Source organism: Electrophorus electricus, chromosome 1 (assembly GCF_041902795.1).
Source record: "Electrophorus electricus isolate QZ-2024a chromosome 1, ASM4190279v1, whole genome shotgun sequence".
NCBI lineage: Eukaryota > Metazoa > Chordata > Actinopteri > Gymnotiformes > Gymnotidae > Electrophorus > Electrophorus electricus.
In genome coordinates, this window is record NC_137497.1 from 24,404,032 (window position 1) to 24,421,220 (window position 17,189).

Below are 17,189 nucleotides of genomic sequence, written 5' to 3' on the forward strand. Positions count from 1 at the left end.
AAAGGGATGTGAGATTTGTTTAATTGAGATATATTAATGTGATTAAATATATTACAGTCTCATATTCTACCACTCTGTATTCTCTGCTTTCTCTCTGTTCAGTGCCCTTCTCTCTGACACACACACACACTCACGCTGTAGTCAGAGGTCACAGTTATTCTTTGTGAGCTAGCTAGGAAAGGTTATTGTAACATGCTGTTAAATGTCTATATTCTGATGGTTATTGATAAATATAACCGCTGATATATTTATATATATTGATAAATATGACCGCTGTATCATAGAGTTCCAGTTATATGTACGTGAACCATTTTGATCAACTGAAATGTAGACGTATGTACATGTAACATTTTTCTGATTATGTAAATCATACGGCTATTCTAACTCTCATGGCTAGCTAAATAGATTACAATTTTGATTTCTATTGTGTAATACTTTGGATATAAATGTTTACATTTTCTGTTACAGAACAAGACAAAATATAGTCATCCAGTATAGTCTACCCTTTTGAGAAAAACCTGAACTTCAAAGTGGGTGAATCTATTTATAAAAAATTGAAACAATAAGATCACAGTTCATTTAGATTACATGCTTTGCGAGTGCTTTAGGTATGAGGGCTACCATAAAGGTAATCTTTCTGCTCACACATCAGTCGGTCTGTAATTCTGTACTCTGTGTTTCTAAGGTTCCAACTTTCACGAGTTCCTTGAATCTGTGGAGAAAAGTGCTGACCAAGGTAATTTCTAATTTGTGAACCTTTATACATTTTATGTAATTTATTTATCATTTAAATTTTTTATTACTTCTCATTTGTAGATATGAGAAGACCAAAAACAGTTCCTATGCTGAATGAATTGTTGCATGGTAATCTTTTCTAGAGTGTGTCTACCATATGTTAAAAGAGCTGCTTTATTTCTAAAAGTTTATGCAGTGTGTTAATTTGTCACACAGAGGCAGAAGGGGTGAATCCGATATACCTCTCAACCGTCGTCAACTATTCGAGTCCTCTGGTGGAGCTAACAGGTTTTGCAGCAGACCTTGTACAACTAAAGAAATGCATACAGTCCATATGAACACACTCTGGTGGAGGGTAGCTCCATCACAGGGTGAAAAGTTTCACTTCACTCTGGCACTGGAGCTAAAATGCTAACAGCTCCCCTGAGGTGTTCAGACCATGATTCAGAGACAAAAGATAAAAACAGACCAGCTGAACTGGTTTCTGGTAATGAAAACTGCCGTGTAGAAATTCCAAACTGTACAAAACTGAAGCCAAATCATCTGAGTGTTCATATTTCTCTCTCTCTCTCTCTCTCTCTCTCTCTCTCTCTCTCTCTCTCTCTCTCTCTCTCTCTCTCTCTCTGTACTCCTCCTATGTCTCTCTCTCACCATCTCTCACAGACATGTGACAGCAGCACTACACCATGATGGCTCTCTCTCTGTCTCACACAACACATGTTGATAGAAAGTGTTTCATTCTTTTCAAGCAGCTAAACTGGTTTCTGGTGATGACAAGTGGTTGTGTCTCAGTTCCAAACAGAACTTAAACAGAAAAATCCCCAGTATGAATTAAAACCTACACTGTTAGTGTAGTGACCTGAAGTGCTAACTTTACCCATCCAATGTTATCTAAACACTTGTACAGTGATGTTAACACCCGCAGTGTTAATACACCTCTTACAGTATTCATGGTGTTTACATATTTGTATTTGTGTCTGTCTCTGTGATCATGGTTGTTTCTCTCTTGTTTTCTGCATCTGCTTCCATGTCTTCCTGTGTCTTCTGTTCTCACCATGTCTGCTCTAGTGTCTTCCTTCTTTTCCCAACACGCACACACAGATGGACATATGGTATAAACACACACATGGAGGGAGATATGATATTCACAACAAGACTTGTTCTTCCACTCTTGTGATGTTATGGGACTGAAATGTGCTCATACTGGTTTGGCTCCTTCTAAAGAGAAAAAAAAGGTGCAACTAGATTATCGTTCAGATCATAACAGGAAAGAAACAGAGTGTGTGTGTACAGATGGACTGCAGTGAAGAAACAGAGCATGTGTACAGGTGGACTCCAGTGAAGAAATAGACAGTGTGTGTACAGGTGTGTTTATAGTAGTAATAAACAGTTATGATCAACAATTGGTCAGTTATGTTGCTACAGTAGTGAAAACTCAGTAGTGAAACAGTAGCTAAAGTGAGTGTGTTGACAATTAATTAATCTGGACATCCTGATGAAGACAGATCCAGACATTCTTCCTGAAGACTTATAGACTGAACAGTAAAGGTAACACTGCTCCCATGCTTCATAGATATTGCTGTAATCTTGTGTATTTCTCTCTGTAATTAATTATGGCTTTCAGTAAGATTCCTAATACCAATCATTAGCCACATTCCTAAAACCAGTCATACGGCCAGATTCCTAATACCAATTATATGGCCAGATTCCTAATACCAATCATACGACCAGATTCCTAAAACCAACCATGTGGCCAGATTCAGAAAGCCTATCATATTTACATTTACAGTAATTATAGTATTTAGAAGATGCTCTTATCCAGAATGACTTGCAAAATTGCTTTGTCATTTACTCATAGAAAACATCCTAGCCAGTACAGTAGGTTAGAGTCCAAGATACCAATGATCTAGAATACAGGGATCACTGCTGATGCCTACAAGTACAAAATACATAAGGTCTATCTTAAACAATGATAAGTGTAATACACAATAAGTGCTAGGGTTTGTTAAACAACATCAGTGTAATAAACAATACCCTACAATAAGTACTAATTTACTCAGGGTCAGTTGTCATTTAAATATTCCACAAATAGTTGGGTCTTCAGTCTGCGGTTGAAGACTGCAAGGGACTCTGCTGTCCGGACAGCAAGTGGGAGTTTATTCCACCATCTTGGAGCCAGGACAGAAAATAGTCTAGTTGCTTGTCTTCCATGAGACCTGAAGCACGGTATTTCAAGCCAAACCTTACTTGAGGTTCGAAGTACTCAAGGTACGAATCAAGGACCATTGACCTCCTGTATGAAGGGGCTGGTCCATTTTTGACTTTGTAGGCAAGCATCAAGGCTTTAAATCTGATGCGTACAGCTACTGGAAGTCAATGAAAGGAGCACAGCAGTGGAGTAATGTGAACTTCAGAAAATTGAAGACCAGTCATGCTGCTGCATTCTGGACAAGTTCAGAATGAACTTAAGGACAAATTCACATCCAAGAATACCTAGATCTGCAGGAAAGTCCACATACCTGGACTACTGGATTTGAACCTTTCCTGTACAAAGTGTTGCAACAAGACCAAACTCAAATAAGGAAAATATTCTTTATTAATTCTAATGTATCCTACAAGATATTTGATTGTGTGGACTATGAATCCACAGTTTCCCTCAGTGAATGTAACAGGTTCCGCAACCTGAACAGTTCTGAGAGTCCCTCTTTAGAAATTTATGTGAACTTTCCATATGTCTTTGAAATGTTCTGAGCGCAAGCGGAGACAGAGTCACAGTATGGGGAATGCAGTTTATTAGAGAACACACGTAGTCCATAGATGTAATTCAAAGTACAAGCCGTATATCCAGAAAATCATGTATGTTTATACAGTATATGACATACAGCTGTCTTTACTGTCTGTAAATATATTCTGTATATGACATACAGCTGTCTTTATTGTCTGTTTATTATCCACATCTGACTCCCTGTTTCATTGAATTTCCACCACAGTATGCATGTATATACTGTATATGATATACACCTGTCTTTATTGTCTGTCTACATATATACTGTATTTGACATACAGCTGTATTTACTGTCTGTGTATATAATGCATATGACATACAGCTGTCTTTAGTGTCTGTATGTGTGGATATACTGTGACACAGCTGTCTTTACTGTCTATATGTATGATGTATATTCTGTATATGACATACAGCTGTCTTTATTGTCTGTATGTATGTATATACAGTATATGACATACAACTGTCTTTATTGTCAGGATGTGTGATGTATATACTGTATATGACATAGAGCTACCATTACTGTCTGTATTTATGTTTATACTGTATATTGCATAGCTGTCTTTACAGTCTGTATGTATATACTGTATATGACATACGGCTGTCTTTATTGTCTTTATGTATATTTATACAGTATTCGACATACAGCTGTCTTTACTGTCTGTATGTATATACTGTATATGACATACAGCTGTGTTTATTGTCTGTGTGTATATATTGTATATGACACTCAGTTGTCTTTATTGTCCGTATGTATAATGTATGGCCTACAGGTACCATTACTGTCGGTTTGTGTGTGTATACGTTATGACATAGAGCTGTCTTTATTGTCTGTTTGTGTGTATATACTGTATAAGACATACAGCTGTCTTTACTGTCTGTATGTATGTACTGTATGTGACATACAGCTGTCATTACAGTCTTTATGTATTCTTTATACTGTATATGACACTCAGCTGTCTTTATTGTCCGTATGTATAATGTATGGCCTACAGCTGTTTATTGTCTGTATGTATGTTCATACTGTATATGACATAGCTGTCTTTACTGTCTGTATGTATGATGTATATTCTGTATATGACATACAGCTGTCTATTGTCTGTTTGTATATTTATACTGTATATGACATAGCTGTCTTTACTGTCTGCATGTATATAATGTATATGACATACAGCTGTCTTCTATTGTCTGTATATGTTTATATACAGTATGTCTTTATTGTCTGGATGTGTGATGTATATACTGTATATAATATACCGCTGTCTTTATAGTCTGTATGTATATTTATATGTAATGTTGAGCGATAAGGAGGCGGACGCATGTGCGGAGAGGAGCGAGATTTATTATGCCCAAATCCAAAATCAGAGTTGTTATCGTAGTCTAGGCTCAAAGAGCCAACACGGAGAGCACGGGGATATATAAGTAGACAAAATAAACACACGAAGGCAAACTGGGAAGCAGGCTATAACTAAGGCTAGGGAAAACTCATGGCTAAGAAACACGGAGTACAAACCAACAAAACCATAAAAATAAACATGCAAACATTCAATGAACTAAACACATACACAAATCATTCAAACAATGAACAGCAACAACCAAGGCACACAACAGGGATTAAATGCATGAATTTCACCAAAACTAGAAACGAGGGACAGGTGTAAGCAATCAAACAAGGTGAGCACAAAACTAAACTATGGAACGGAACTAAACACAAGACAAGGAAAACACGGAACACGGAAGATGGAAGGGACTGAACGTGACATTATACATTATTTGACATACAGCTGTATTTACTGTCTGTATGTATATACTGTAAATGACATACAGCTGTATTTACTGTCTGTGTGTATATACTGTATAAGACATACAGCTGTCTACTGTCTGTATGTATGTACTGTATGTGACATACAGCTGTCATTATAGTCTTTATGTATGTTTATACTGTATATGACATACACCTGTCTTTATTGTCTGTGTGTTTATATGTATGTGTATCTGACTTACAGCTGTCTTTACTGTCTGTATGTACATACTGCATATTACATTCCGCTGTCTTTACTGTCTGTATGTATATACTTGTATTTGACGTACAACTGTCTTTATTGTCTGTATGTGTGTATATATACTGTATATGACATACATGTATCTTTACTGTCTGTATGTATATTCTGGAAATGACTTACAACTGTCTTTACTGTCTGTATGTGTGTATATACTGTATATGATATATAGCTGTCTTTACTGTCTGTATGTGTGTATATACTGTATATGATATATAGCTGTCTTTACTGTCTGTATGTGTGTATATACTGGATATAACATACAGTCTTTTGATCCCCCTCAAGACACTAACACTTTCTGAAATCTTCATACAGATTTTCTCTGTTGTTTTCTACAGGTCTGCAAAGATGCACCATAACAGATAAACTAAGACATTTACCAAGACTCTGCTGGTTGTGTGGTCTCCTGTAACTCAGGTAAGGCTCTGACCTTAAGTAAAGAAATTAGGGTGCTAGTAACACCTACATCTTGCATTTGATTCACAGGGTGCACACGTACTGTCACACTGATACACATGTAAGCCACTCTGGAGAAGAGTGTCTGTAAATGTGTGTGAACAAATGAATCCTTATTAAATCCTCGATAAATCAGTTTTCTTACTGGGTAACTCCATCACAATTGTCAGATTTTAATAACTATTGTACCAAGGGTCGATTTCACGCAGACACCTATAACAGAGCCACAAACATTTTCATTACATGTTTACATACTTCCTCACATATTTGTTTCTGGGTTAAATTTCCTGTGTTTAAGATCAACATTTTTTACTCGTAACTACTACTTCTTTTTGATAAACACGTGCAACCTCTGAAATAATGTGGATTAACCTGTTTATTGCTGCTGTGTTTCAGTTGAATGTTGTTTCAGATTGGTCATGAACAACCAAGAGAAAACAAGTCAGGAGAACAATTCCAATGTTTGAAACTAATCACTAGGGGGCACTGTTTCACATATTCATTAAACTGTCTCATTGAATTTGTGATGAATTTGAGTAAGAATACATAATTTTTATATATATATTTTTGTTGAGTCAGTTTGAGTGTCACTGGGCTGTCAGACCCACAGGCTGTTAGTTGTGTTGTGTATTGTGAATCTGGCCCATGGGCTATGTGTTGTGTATTGGGTGGGCTGTGTGCTGTGTGTCTGCACCAGAACAGTGCAAATGCACTGTAAGGCACATCCATTAGTATTGTGCAGGTCATACCTCAGTCTACAGTACTACACATACAGTCTGATTACACATACATATACACATACAGTCTTGTCCTCCATGTTGATTGGGTGTATGGCAGTGTAGTGTCTGTATCCCTGTCACATCTGGTCCTCCATGTTGGTTGGTTCTCCTTCCAGCAGCAGTCTGTGGGCTGCCATCTCACCCTCACAGGCCTGTTCTCTGATCACTCCCATCTCACCCTCACAGGCCTGTTCTCTGATCACTCCCATCTCACCCTCACAGGTCTGTTCTGTGATCACTCCCATCTCACCCTCACAGGCCTGTTATCTAATCACTCCCATCTCACCCTCACAGGCCTGTTCTCTGATAACTAAATATATAGTTTGATTTTGTGTATCACACAACTTTGAAAATCATCTCATTGTATCACTCGGAATTTCACATCTTATTCAGTAACATTCCAATGCTTTTTCTTAATTGTGAAAGCCTATTAACTCCTTCCCCACCAGTAAGGCTGTTTCGTAATCAATGTTTTTCTGTCTGTAAATGTGTTTCTATACTGCCATCTTGTGGTCACTGATGGGCATTTCAATGTCCATGGTGCCGTTTGTGTAAAAATAAATAATCTATTATAGTCATGTGACATTAGTGATGGGCAGATCATCAATAACTGCCCCACTAATTTAAATGTGAATTTAAATATGTGTATTCAGAGTAAAACAAGCAGACTCTATGACCTCAGACTATCAGTGTTTTCATAACAGACCCACACAGCGGTAGTGAGAGATGACAAACAGGTAAAACCCAGTGAACACACATCAACACTTTACTCAGTCCTCTCCACATCACTCACACAGCACACTTCACCCAACACACATTCACTCCTCTCCACATCCCTCACACAGCACACTTCACCTAACACACTCACATTCACTCCTCTGTCTATTCCTGCACTGTGAACATAAACCATTGAACATGTTTGTGAACCTTCAGTAATCTGGAGTCTGTTGTCTAGAGTCAGGATGGACAACATTTCAAAACTACTGCTGGACATTCTAGAGGAGCTGAAGATAGAGGACCTAAAGAAGTTCCAGTGGCATCTGACCAACAGTGTAGAAGATGACAAACGCATCCCAAAATCTCATCTGGAGAATACAGACAGACTTGACACTGTGGACAAGATGGTGCAGAAATATGACCCAGATGGAGCTGTGAAGATCACACTGATCACCCTGAAGAAGATGAACCACAACCAACTGGCTGAGACCCTGAGAATCCAACACAGTGAAAATAAAGCAGGTGAAATCATGTTCACTTTTTAAACTCACTATTTCAGGATTTTATATGCTCATAGCATTTGGTTTTGTTTTGTTAGTGAACTCAATAGACAAAGAGTGAAGTTGAAAACAATGCTTAGTTAATTTACAAAGTAGAATGAGACAAAATTCAAAATAATCTGGTATATTAATAAACAAACATTGCAAACAATATGTTTTGAATAAGAAATGTTCATTAGCAACAATGAGAAAAGTGATGTCAGTCTCAGTTTAAACATGAGCAAATCACAAATGTAGTCCAGTAATGATGAACAATGTGTTTGGCACAGACTGTATAACTTACAAAATGCATAATAACAAATGTCCAGGTCTTCTCAAACATAGCAGTCACAACCAAAAAATGCACACAGGACTCACAGTTAATAAAGTAGGTTTTGTGTTTTATATTTTCTGTTCTTTACTCTGATGTCTTCTCTCACAGGTGGAGAGAAGACTGCTAAGACTCCAGCAGGTAAATTCAACCCAGTCACACCTTTAGGCATGAGATTATATTACAACTTTAAACAACATGAATATCACATATACTACTGCCATCATTCACATACACACATCACATACACTACTGTCGTCATTCACAGACATACATCACATACACTACTGTCATCATTCACATACTCACATCACATACACTACTGTCATCATTCATATACATCACATACACTACTATCATCATTCACATACACACACTACTCATTCACATCATTCACATACACACATCACATACATTACATACACTTCTGTCAGACTGCAGTTATTAAACAGTCCCTCAGATACTGCACAACATTATAGTTCAGGCAATAATTAAATCTCAAAATTACTGCACAGCTTTAATGTTGTTACACCTGTTAATATAATTACACAGTCTAAAAGAATTGCAGTTTCCTGGATCTAGCTACTTAAATCTTTATTGAAGGCAGCACAAACTTTTTTTTTTTTAATAATTCTATTACATACCAGAACTGTGAAGGTTAAAGCACAATAGTAGTGAGAAATCTCTCCCCAGCCTAAACGCATCATGTTCATTTATGCTCTTTTCATAACAAATCTCATTCAGGGGAGACAAAACAAATAATGGGGGGAGTCCTCCTCTGGTTGATATCCAGCACAGCAGAAACAATACAAACAATGAAGAACAAAATACCTCTTCACACTGAGCACTGGTAGACACTTCACCTCTCCCTTAATGTTTCAGTACCTCTTAATTAACACACTGAGCACTGGTAGACCCAACACCTCTCCCTGAGTGTTTTAGCACCTCTTCATTAACACACTGAGCACTGGTAGGCACGTCACCTCTCCCTTAGTGTTTCAGTACCTCTTCATTAGCACACTGAGCACTGGTAGACACGTCACCTCTCCCTTAGTGTTTCAGTACCGCTTCATTAACACACTAAACACTGGTAGACACATTACCTCTCGCTTAGTGTTTCAGTACCTCTTCATTAACACACTGAGCACTGGTAGACACATCACCTCTCCCTTAGTGTTTCAGTACTTCTTCATTAACACACTGAACACTGGTAGACATATATAACCTGTTACAGCCCAGCATACATAAGACAGTTAGTGCACAAGTAAAGCCCTGTACACACTCCGTGGTTATAAACTAATGGAGGTAGCACTGACCAAAGAGAGAAGGCAAAGCAAAGCTGCAGAAAGTAAGAACTAAAATCCAGCTTGATTCAGTTAAGGACTCACTGAGCCATTACAGAATGTTCTATCTCATAACAATAATCAAAACTTTGACTCTCATTTGGAGTCTTTTTGATGTCTCCTTATTTGTTACTACTACTGATAGTTATTCTACTCTACAGTGATAAACAAACTTCAGAGAGAACATGATATAAAGTTAACATTTTGAAACTATACTAAACAGGCACTTTTCTTATTCACAGGCTATATGAATCACAACGTTTTCTTCCAACTTTTTAACAGGTGGAAGAAAAAGTGATCTCAGTAGTAGGAGAATGAAAATAAAATATAAGGAAAAATTTGAGAAGTTGTATGAGGAGGCTCCACTAGAATGTGATCGTGTGCCTATAAAAGACACTTACACTGAAGTTTACATGATCAAAGGATGCACAGGAGGAGTGAACACAAAGCATGAAGTGAGACAGGTGGAGGAATTCTACCCCAAAACAGAAGAAACACCAATCACACTCAGTGACCTCTTCAAAGTGCAGTCTACTAAAAAGAAGCATGGTACTAAAGTCCTGACATTGGGAATAGCTGGAGTGGGAAAAACAGTCTCTGTACACAAGTTCATTCTTGACTGGGCTGAAGAGAAGTGCAACCAGGACATAGATTTCATCATATACCTCCCATTTCGAGAGCTGAACTTGATTAAGGATGAAAAGTACAGCCTCTCAGAACTACTTCTTTACTTCCATAAAGAGCTCTGTTCTGGAGAAGAAAAGGAGATATTAAATGAAAAACATAGGCTGCTTTTCATACTGGATGGATTGGATGAAAGTAGAATTCTTCTAGATCTTCATCAGAAGAAGGTATCTAATGTGAATGAAAAGACTACTCTTGATAAACTAATAACCAACCTCATAAATGGAGAACTGCTTCCTTCTGCTCTCCTCTGGATCACTTCACGACCTGCAGCAGTCAGTAAGATAAATGACCAATACTTTAACCCTGTTACAGAAATCCGTGGATTCAATGACCCACAGAAGGAGGAGTACTTCAGGAAGAGAATCAGAGATGAAGATCAAGCCAGCAGAATTATATCACACATTAAGACTGCAAGAAGCCTTCATATCTTGTGTCACATACCTGTTGTCTGCAGGATCTCAGCCACCGTGTTTCAGAAAATGCTGAAGGAAGGTGTGGACATGAAAAATGCTCCAACAACTCTGACAGAAATGTACCTACATTTCCTGCTGTTTTTCACAGATCAAAAGACTAAGAAATACAACACAAAGCAAAGCACCAACAATGCAGTTTCATCTGAGACAAAAAGAGCAGAGGTGCTGGATATTGTGAAGCTTGGAAAGTTAGCCTTTCTTCAGCTGCAAAAAGGACAACTTCTGTTCTATGAGAAAGATCTGGAAGAATGTGGTATTGATGTCTGTGAGGCTTTAGTGTACTCTGGAATTTGTACGCAAATTTTTAAACAGGAGGGGAAGATCTACAGCTTTGTGCATTTAAGCTTCCAGGAGTTTCTTGCTGCTGTATTTGTGTTCCTAACATTCAGGGATGAAGGCAACCCACTCCTTAAAACCCCACTGGAGAAAATTAAGTGGAAGTTAAAACACAGACTGTGTGATCTGCTCAGGACAGCAGTAGGTAAGGCCATGAGGAGTGAAAATGGGCACCTGGACCTTTTCCTCCGTTTCCTCTTCGGCCTCTCACTGCAGTCCAATCAGAGGCTCCTGAAAAGTCTACACCCAGAACTGGACATCAGAGAAGAGAGTTTAGAGGAGACTGTGAACTACATCAAGAAAACCATCAAGAGAACAAAATCCTTTGAAGAGACTATCAATCTGTTCCACTGCTTGAGTGAACTGAAAGACAACTCTCTGACAAGTGAAATACAGACCTTCCTGAACTCCAGAGACCTCTCAACACAGACACTTTCATCTACACAGTGTTCAGCTCTGGTGTTTGTGCTGCTGATGTCAGAGGAGATTCAAGAGAAATTTGAGCTGAAGAAATTCAGGCCATCAGATAAAGGACTGAGGGAATTATTTCCAGTGTTGAAAAACACCAGGCGAGCTCTGTAAGTATCTTTTGGATTAATAATTTTAATTGGAAAGGTTTTTTATTGTTGAAGCTCTTTCTGTAACTAATCAAATTATGTGAATGTATTTCTCAGTCAGAGCAAAGTGAACAACAATTTTCATTTCTAGTGGTAAAAGGTTGTACTGTAAGTATATTTTGAATGGTGAACTTTGGGGAATGGCTTTTCTGACAGCCACAACATTAAAGAACAGACAAGCCTTTATCTTAAGAGCAGACCAGTGCATTCCAGAATGACTGCAGTGTCTTCCTACCAGTTGGAATGCAACACATGACTGTCATTCTGTAATTCAAAAGTCCCACTGGTTTCTCTGGCAAACACTCAGAAAGCCACATTCAGTCAAGACACAGGAGTGTTCAGCAAGCAGCTCTGTATTTTTTTTTTAACAGAGACAGATAATATATATATTGTGTGCGTGTGTGTGTGTGTGTGTGTGTGTGTGTGTGTGTGTGAACAGCGACAGAGAATATATATATTGAAACTGATAGTCTAACAGGTTATACATAGTCTAACAGTACATAGTGTTACACATACTAACACTGAAGCACTGACAGTACACAGTGCGCAGACCTTTAAGCATTAAAGGGATGACTAAACAAGGCAAGTGAGGGGTCTACGTTTTCATCTAAGCCTCCTCTATTTGATGAAACTGCTGTCAATCAAGCAGCTTGCCCTGAAAACTCTTGGAAATGCCTGGAAGTAAATGCTAGTCACCCTCCCTCCCCCTTCCCCCTTCACACATTGGTGTAGGACAGTAAGTACATAGTGTTACACATACTATCTAACAGATGTTTATTCTAGGACAGTCTATTTTAGCAGATTTGTATGGAATTACTTTCACATTTAAGATTTTAAGGTTATAAGTCATTGAAAATTCATGTTTGAAAGTTAGGAACCATTAGTTGGTTTGTCACCCCTGAATGAGACTTGTTATAAAAGGAGCATAAATAAACATGAATTAGCATGTGTTTAGGCTGGTGAGGGGTATTGTAAAGTAAAGGGGACTGTTTGTGAATTACAGATGTGTAGTGTAAACTCAATGTGTGCGTTTAGGCTGTTAAGGGGTATTGTGAAGTTAAGGGGCCTGTTTGTGAATTACAGATGTGTAGTGTAAACTCAATGTGTGTGTTTAGGCTGGTGAGGGGTATTGTAAAGTAAAGGGGACTGTTTGTGAATTACAGATGTGTAGTGTAAACTCAATGTGTGTGTTTAGGCTGTTAAGGGGTATTGTGAAGTTAAGGGGCATGTTTGTGAATTACAGATGTGTAGTGTAAACTCAATGTGTGTGTTTAGGCTGTTAAGGGGTATTGTGAAGTTAAGGGGCCTGTTTGTGAATTACAGATGTATATTGTAAGCTCAACTGGAACTGTAGGGGTCCACCAGCTGGAAACACTGTTCAGGAGTAATGTTCCACTGTGGTACTACCTGATAAATTGCTCTGTAAACATATTAGGTGAGACATAGTATACAGCAGGTTCACTCAGATACTGAAAACCAGACCATTTAGTGCTTTACATGTTAATAAGAGAATTTTAAAGTCTGTTTCAAATTTAACTGAAATTTAACAATAATGAGATAGGATTATGACAAGTTAATTATGAGATGTTATGAGAGGATTAAGTCTAAAGTATGGTTACAGTTATGAGATAATATTAGGACCATAAAGTATGGTTACAAGCTGAAGCTGAGTCTTTCCTATACCCAGAGCCCTGTCTGTACACCTGCAGATTTAAGATCATTTTTGAACCATTTGTACTTTTTCACTTTAACACTAGTTACCTGAAATTGTACACATAGCACAATGATCATTCAGGATTCAATTTGAAGTAGACACTTGGGACAAGACATCCATTCACATCCAGGCTTATTTGTCCATCATTTAGGTTCCATATGAGCTCATCTAATACAGAAGAAAATGTAAATAAATAAATAAATAAAACACCTCTGATTTTTGGGTGTATAATGTGTCTATTGATGCTGGAGATTCATTTTAACTCATGCACTAAATTACATGTAGCAAGATTACGAATTTTCCAGCAGTGAATGGAAACATCCGGTGATTTGCTATGCAAACATTGATGCTTGTCCATGCTAGCAGCAAAGCTAATCTATGCTAGCAGCACCCAAACAACTCCACATAAACTTCAGCTAAAATAAACCTCTTCATTTCCATGATGTCCAAATGTATTGGCAAAATCATCAAATCATTCTTATGGTTGTACGAGTTTCGCCAAACAGCACCAAACAGTGCCAAACAGCACCAAACTGATGCACTATGCTATCTGCTAACAACAGTACACAGTACGCAGGTCTTTAAACATTAAAGGGATGACTAAATAAGGCGACCGAGGGGTCTACGTTTTCGTCTAAGCCTCCTCTATTTGATGAATCAGCTGCCAATCACACGGATGGCCATAGAAACACTTGGAAACACCTGGAAGTAAATGCTAGTCACCCGCCCCTTCCTCCTTCACACATAGGTGAGAATTGCTGTCACTCCAAGACAATGGCACGGCAATGGTCAATAGAAATCAATATAAAATAGAAAAGGGAGGACTAACGCTCTATTCAGCAACAGTTTTATGTCAGTAGCATGCATTTTCAGTTAACCAAAGGCTTGCGTAGTTTGGGTTTGTTACAAAGGAACCGAAACGAAAGAAAAACTTTGTTTTTACGCAAAGAAGTAAGCATGCAATTAAAGAACCTTACTAACACTCTGTAGACCATTTAAACATGTCACGCAGTTGTTTTGATGGTAATTGAATTTACTATGACAAAATCTGAACTTATCTTATACCGGAAGGATGTTTTAAAAGGCAACTTAAAAGGACAGGCACATTTTTGTGGAAATTTTACTCGAAAAATGCGGTGTCTTCAGTGTGCAATTTCTGGCGAGCGGATGCATGTAGACATCTGAAAATCGGTAAGCAGGTATTAGTCCTAAGAAATGTTATGTTAATAAATGTACTGTCCTTTAAGAATATTCGATGTTATCAAGTAATTTATTTGAGCATGACAGTTTGGGCCTGCCCACTGGCCCGCTAGGGGGCGTTGGTGCATAAGGGGGTTAAAAGGCCAATTAAAAGGCCTGGCACAACAGTGCACACGGTGTATTCAGCGTGGGATTTCTGGCGAACGGATGTATGTAGACGGCTGAAAGTTGGTAAGCAGGTACTTGTATTAGTCCTAAGAAATGTTATGTTGATAAATGCACTTAAATCAAGTGATTTAAGTATGCCAGTTTGGGCCCACCGGTGGGCCCACTGGTAGGCCCACTAGGGGCATTACTGCATTACACAGTTAATTCAAGCACCAGTGGTCTTTAGATCACATACTAAACATGAGTCTTGTTATTCCTAAATTTTTCCCACATTCCAGTAATTTCATTAAGTAAACTTTAAATAGAAAATAAAGATGCAGACTCTGGAATTAATTGAAGAGAATAGCCAGTCTCATCTTTATTCTGAGCTCAATATTACAAACGAGGCATAGTCTGGAATATGTCTAACAATCACACACAACACACATTTTTATGCAGTTTTCAGAAGTGGTTATGTAATCGCCCCACCTTCTTTACAGAATAGCGTTTCAAATCTCCACCACTATGTTCAAACATACATTATTCAATATATGCAAATTGAGATCCATCATTATGCAAATTAATGCTTCCTGTGTCAATGGGGGTTTCCTCCAGGGTCTCTGGTTTCCTCTCACAGTACATAAATATGGAAGTTAGGTTGATTGTATATTCTAAATTGTCCTCTTTGAATGTATTTGTTCAGTGGTGGTTGGTACTGTGTGTGTGTATGTATGTTCTGTGATGGTTGGTGCTCTGTGTCTATGTATGTCCAGGGATGGTTGGTGCTTTGTGTATGTATGTCCAGGGATGGTTGGTGCTTTGTGTATGTATGTCCAGGGATGGTTGGTGCTTTGTGTATGTATATCCAGCGATGGTTGGTGCTCAGTGTGTATGTATGTCCAGCTATGGTTGGTGCTCTGTGTCTATGCATGTCCAGCTATGGTTGGTGCTCTGTGTCTATGCATGTCCAGCTATGGTTGGTGCTCTGTGTCTATGCATGTCCAGCTATGGTTGGTGCTCTGTGTCTATGCATGTCCAGCTATGGTTGGTGCTCTGTGTCTATGCATGTCCAGCTATGGTTGGTGCTCTGTGTCTATGCATGTCCAGCTATGGTTGGTGCTCTGTGTCTATGCATGTCCAGCTATGGTTGGTGCTCTGTGTCTATGCATGTCCAGCTATGGTTGGTGCTCTGTGTCTATGCATGTCCAGCTATGGTTGGTGCTCTGTGTCTATGCATGTCCAGCTATGGTTGGTGCTCTGTGTCTATGCATGTCCAGCTATGGTTGGTGCTCTGTGTCTATGCATGTCCAGCTATGGTTGGTGCTCTGTGTCTATGCATGTCCAGCTATGGTTGGTGCTCTGTGTCTATGCATGTCCAGCTATGGTTGGTGCTCTGTGTCTATGCATGTCCAGCTATGGTTGGTGCTCTGTGTCTATGCATGTCCAGCTATGGTTGGTGCTCTGTGTCTATGCATGTCCAGCTATGGTTGGTGCTCTGTGTCTATGCATGTCCAGCTATGGTTGGTGCTCTGTGTCTATGCATGTCCAGCTATGGTTGGTGCTCTGTGTCTATGCATGTCCAGCTATGGTTGGTGCTCTGTGTCTATGCATGTCCAGCTATGGTTGGTGCTCTGTGTCTATGCATGTCCAGCTATGGTTGGTGCTCTGTGTCTATGCATGTCCAGCTATGGTTGGTGCTCTGTGTCTATGCATGTCCAGCTATGGTTGGTGCTCTGTGTCTATGCATGTCCAGCTATGGTTGGTGCTCTGTGTCTATGCATGTCCAGCTATGGTTGGTGCTCTGTGTCTATGCATGTCCAGCTATGGTTGGTGCTCTGTGTCTATGCATGTCCAGCTATGGTTGGTGCTCTGTGTCTATGCATGTCCAGCTATGGTTGGTGCTCTGTGTCTATGCATGTCCAGCTATGGTTGGTGCTCTGTGTCTATGCATGTCCAGCTATGGTTGGTGCTCTGTGTCTATGCATGTCCAGCTATGGTTGGTGCTCTGTGTCTATGCATGTCCAGCTATGGTTGGTGCTCTGTGTCTATGCATGTCCAGCTATGGTTGGTGCTCTGTGTCTATGCATGTCCAGCTATGGTTGGTGCTCTGTGTCTATGCATGTCCAGCTATGGTTGGTGCTCTGTGTCTATGCATGTCCAGCTATGGTTGGTGCTCTGTGTCTATGCATGTCCAGCTATGGTTGGTGCTCTGTGTCTATGCATGTCCAGCTATGGTTGGTGCTCTGTGTCTATGCATGTCCAGCTATGGTTGG

The 17,189-nt window shown here is 39.1% G+C and overlaps 1 protein-coding gene across 1 annotated transcript in view; it reads left to right on the forward strand.

Moving 5' to 3' along the window:
* The first annotated feature begins 2,034 nt into the window (after positions 1 to 2,034).
* LOC145659479 (NACHT, LRR and PYD domains-containing protein 3-like) overlaps positions 2,035 to 17,189 on the forward strand; it is a 40,481-nt gene continuing 25,326 nt past the window's right edge. Inside the window, exons 1-6 of the mRNA XM_081722249.1 lie at positions 2,035 to 2,283; positions 5,916 to 5,994; positions 6,430 to 7,549; positions 7,768 to 8,051; positions 8,511 to 8,540; positions 10,025 to 11,816. Coding sequence (XP_081578375.1) covers positions 7,539 to 7,549; positions 7,768 to 8,051; positions 8,511 to 8,540; positions 10,025 to 11,816 — 2,117 coding nt within the window. The 5' untranslated portion in view covers positions 2,035 to 2,283; positions 5,916 to 5,994; positions 6,430 to 7,538. The remainder of the gene's footprint in view (positions 2,284 to 5,915; positions 5,995 to 6,429; positions 7,550 to 7,767; positions 8,052 to 8,510; positions 8,541 to 10,024; positions 11,817 to 17,189) is intronic.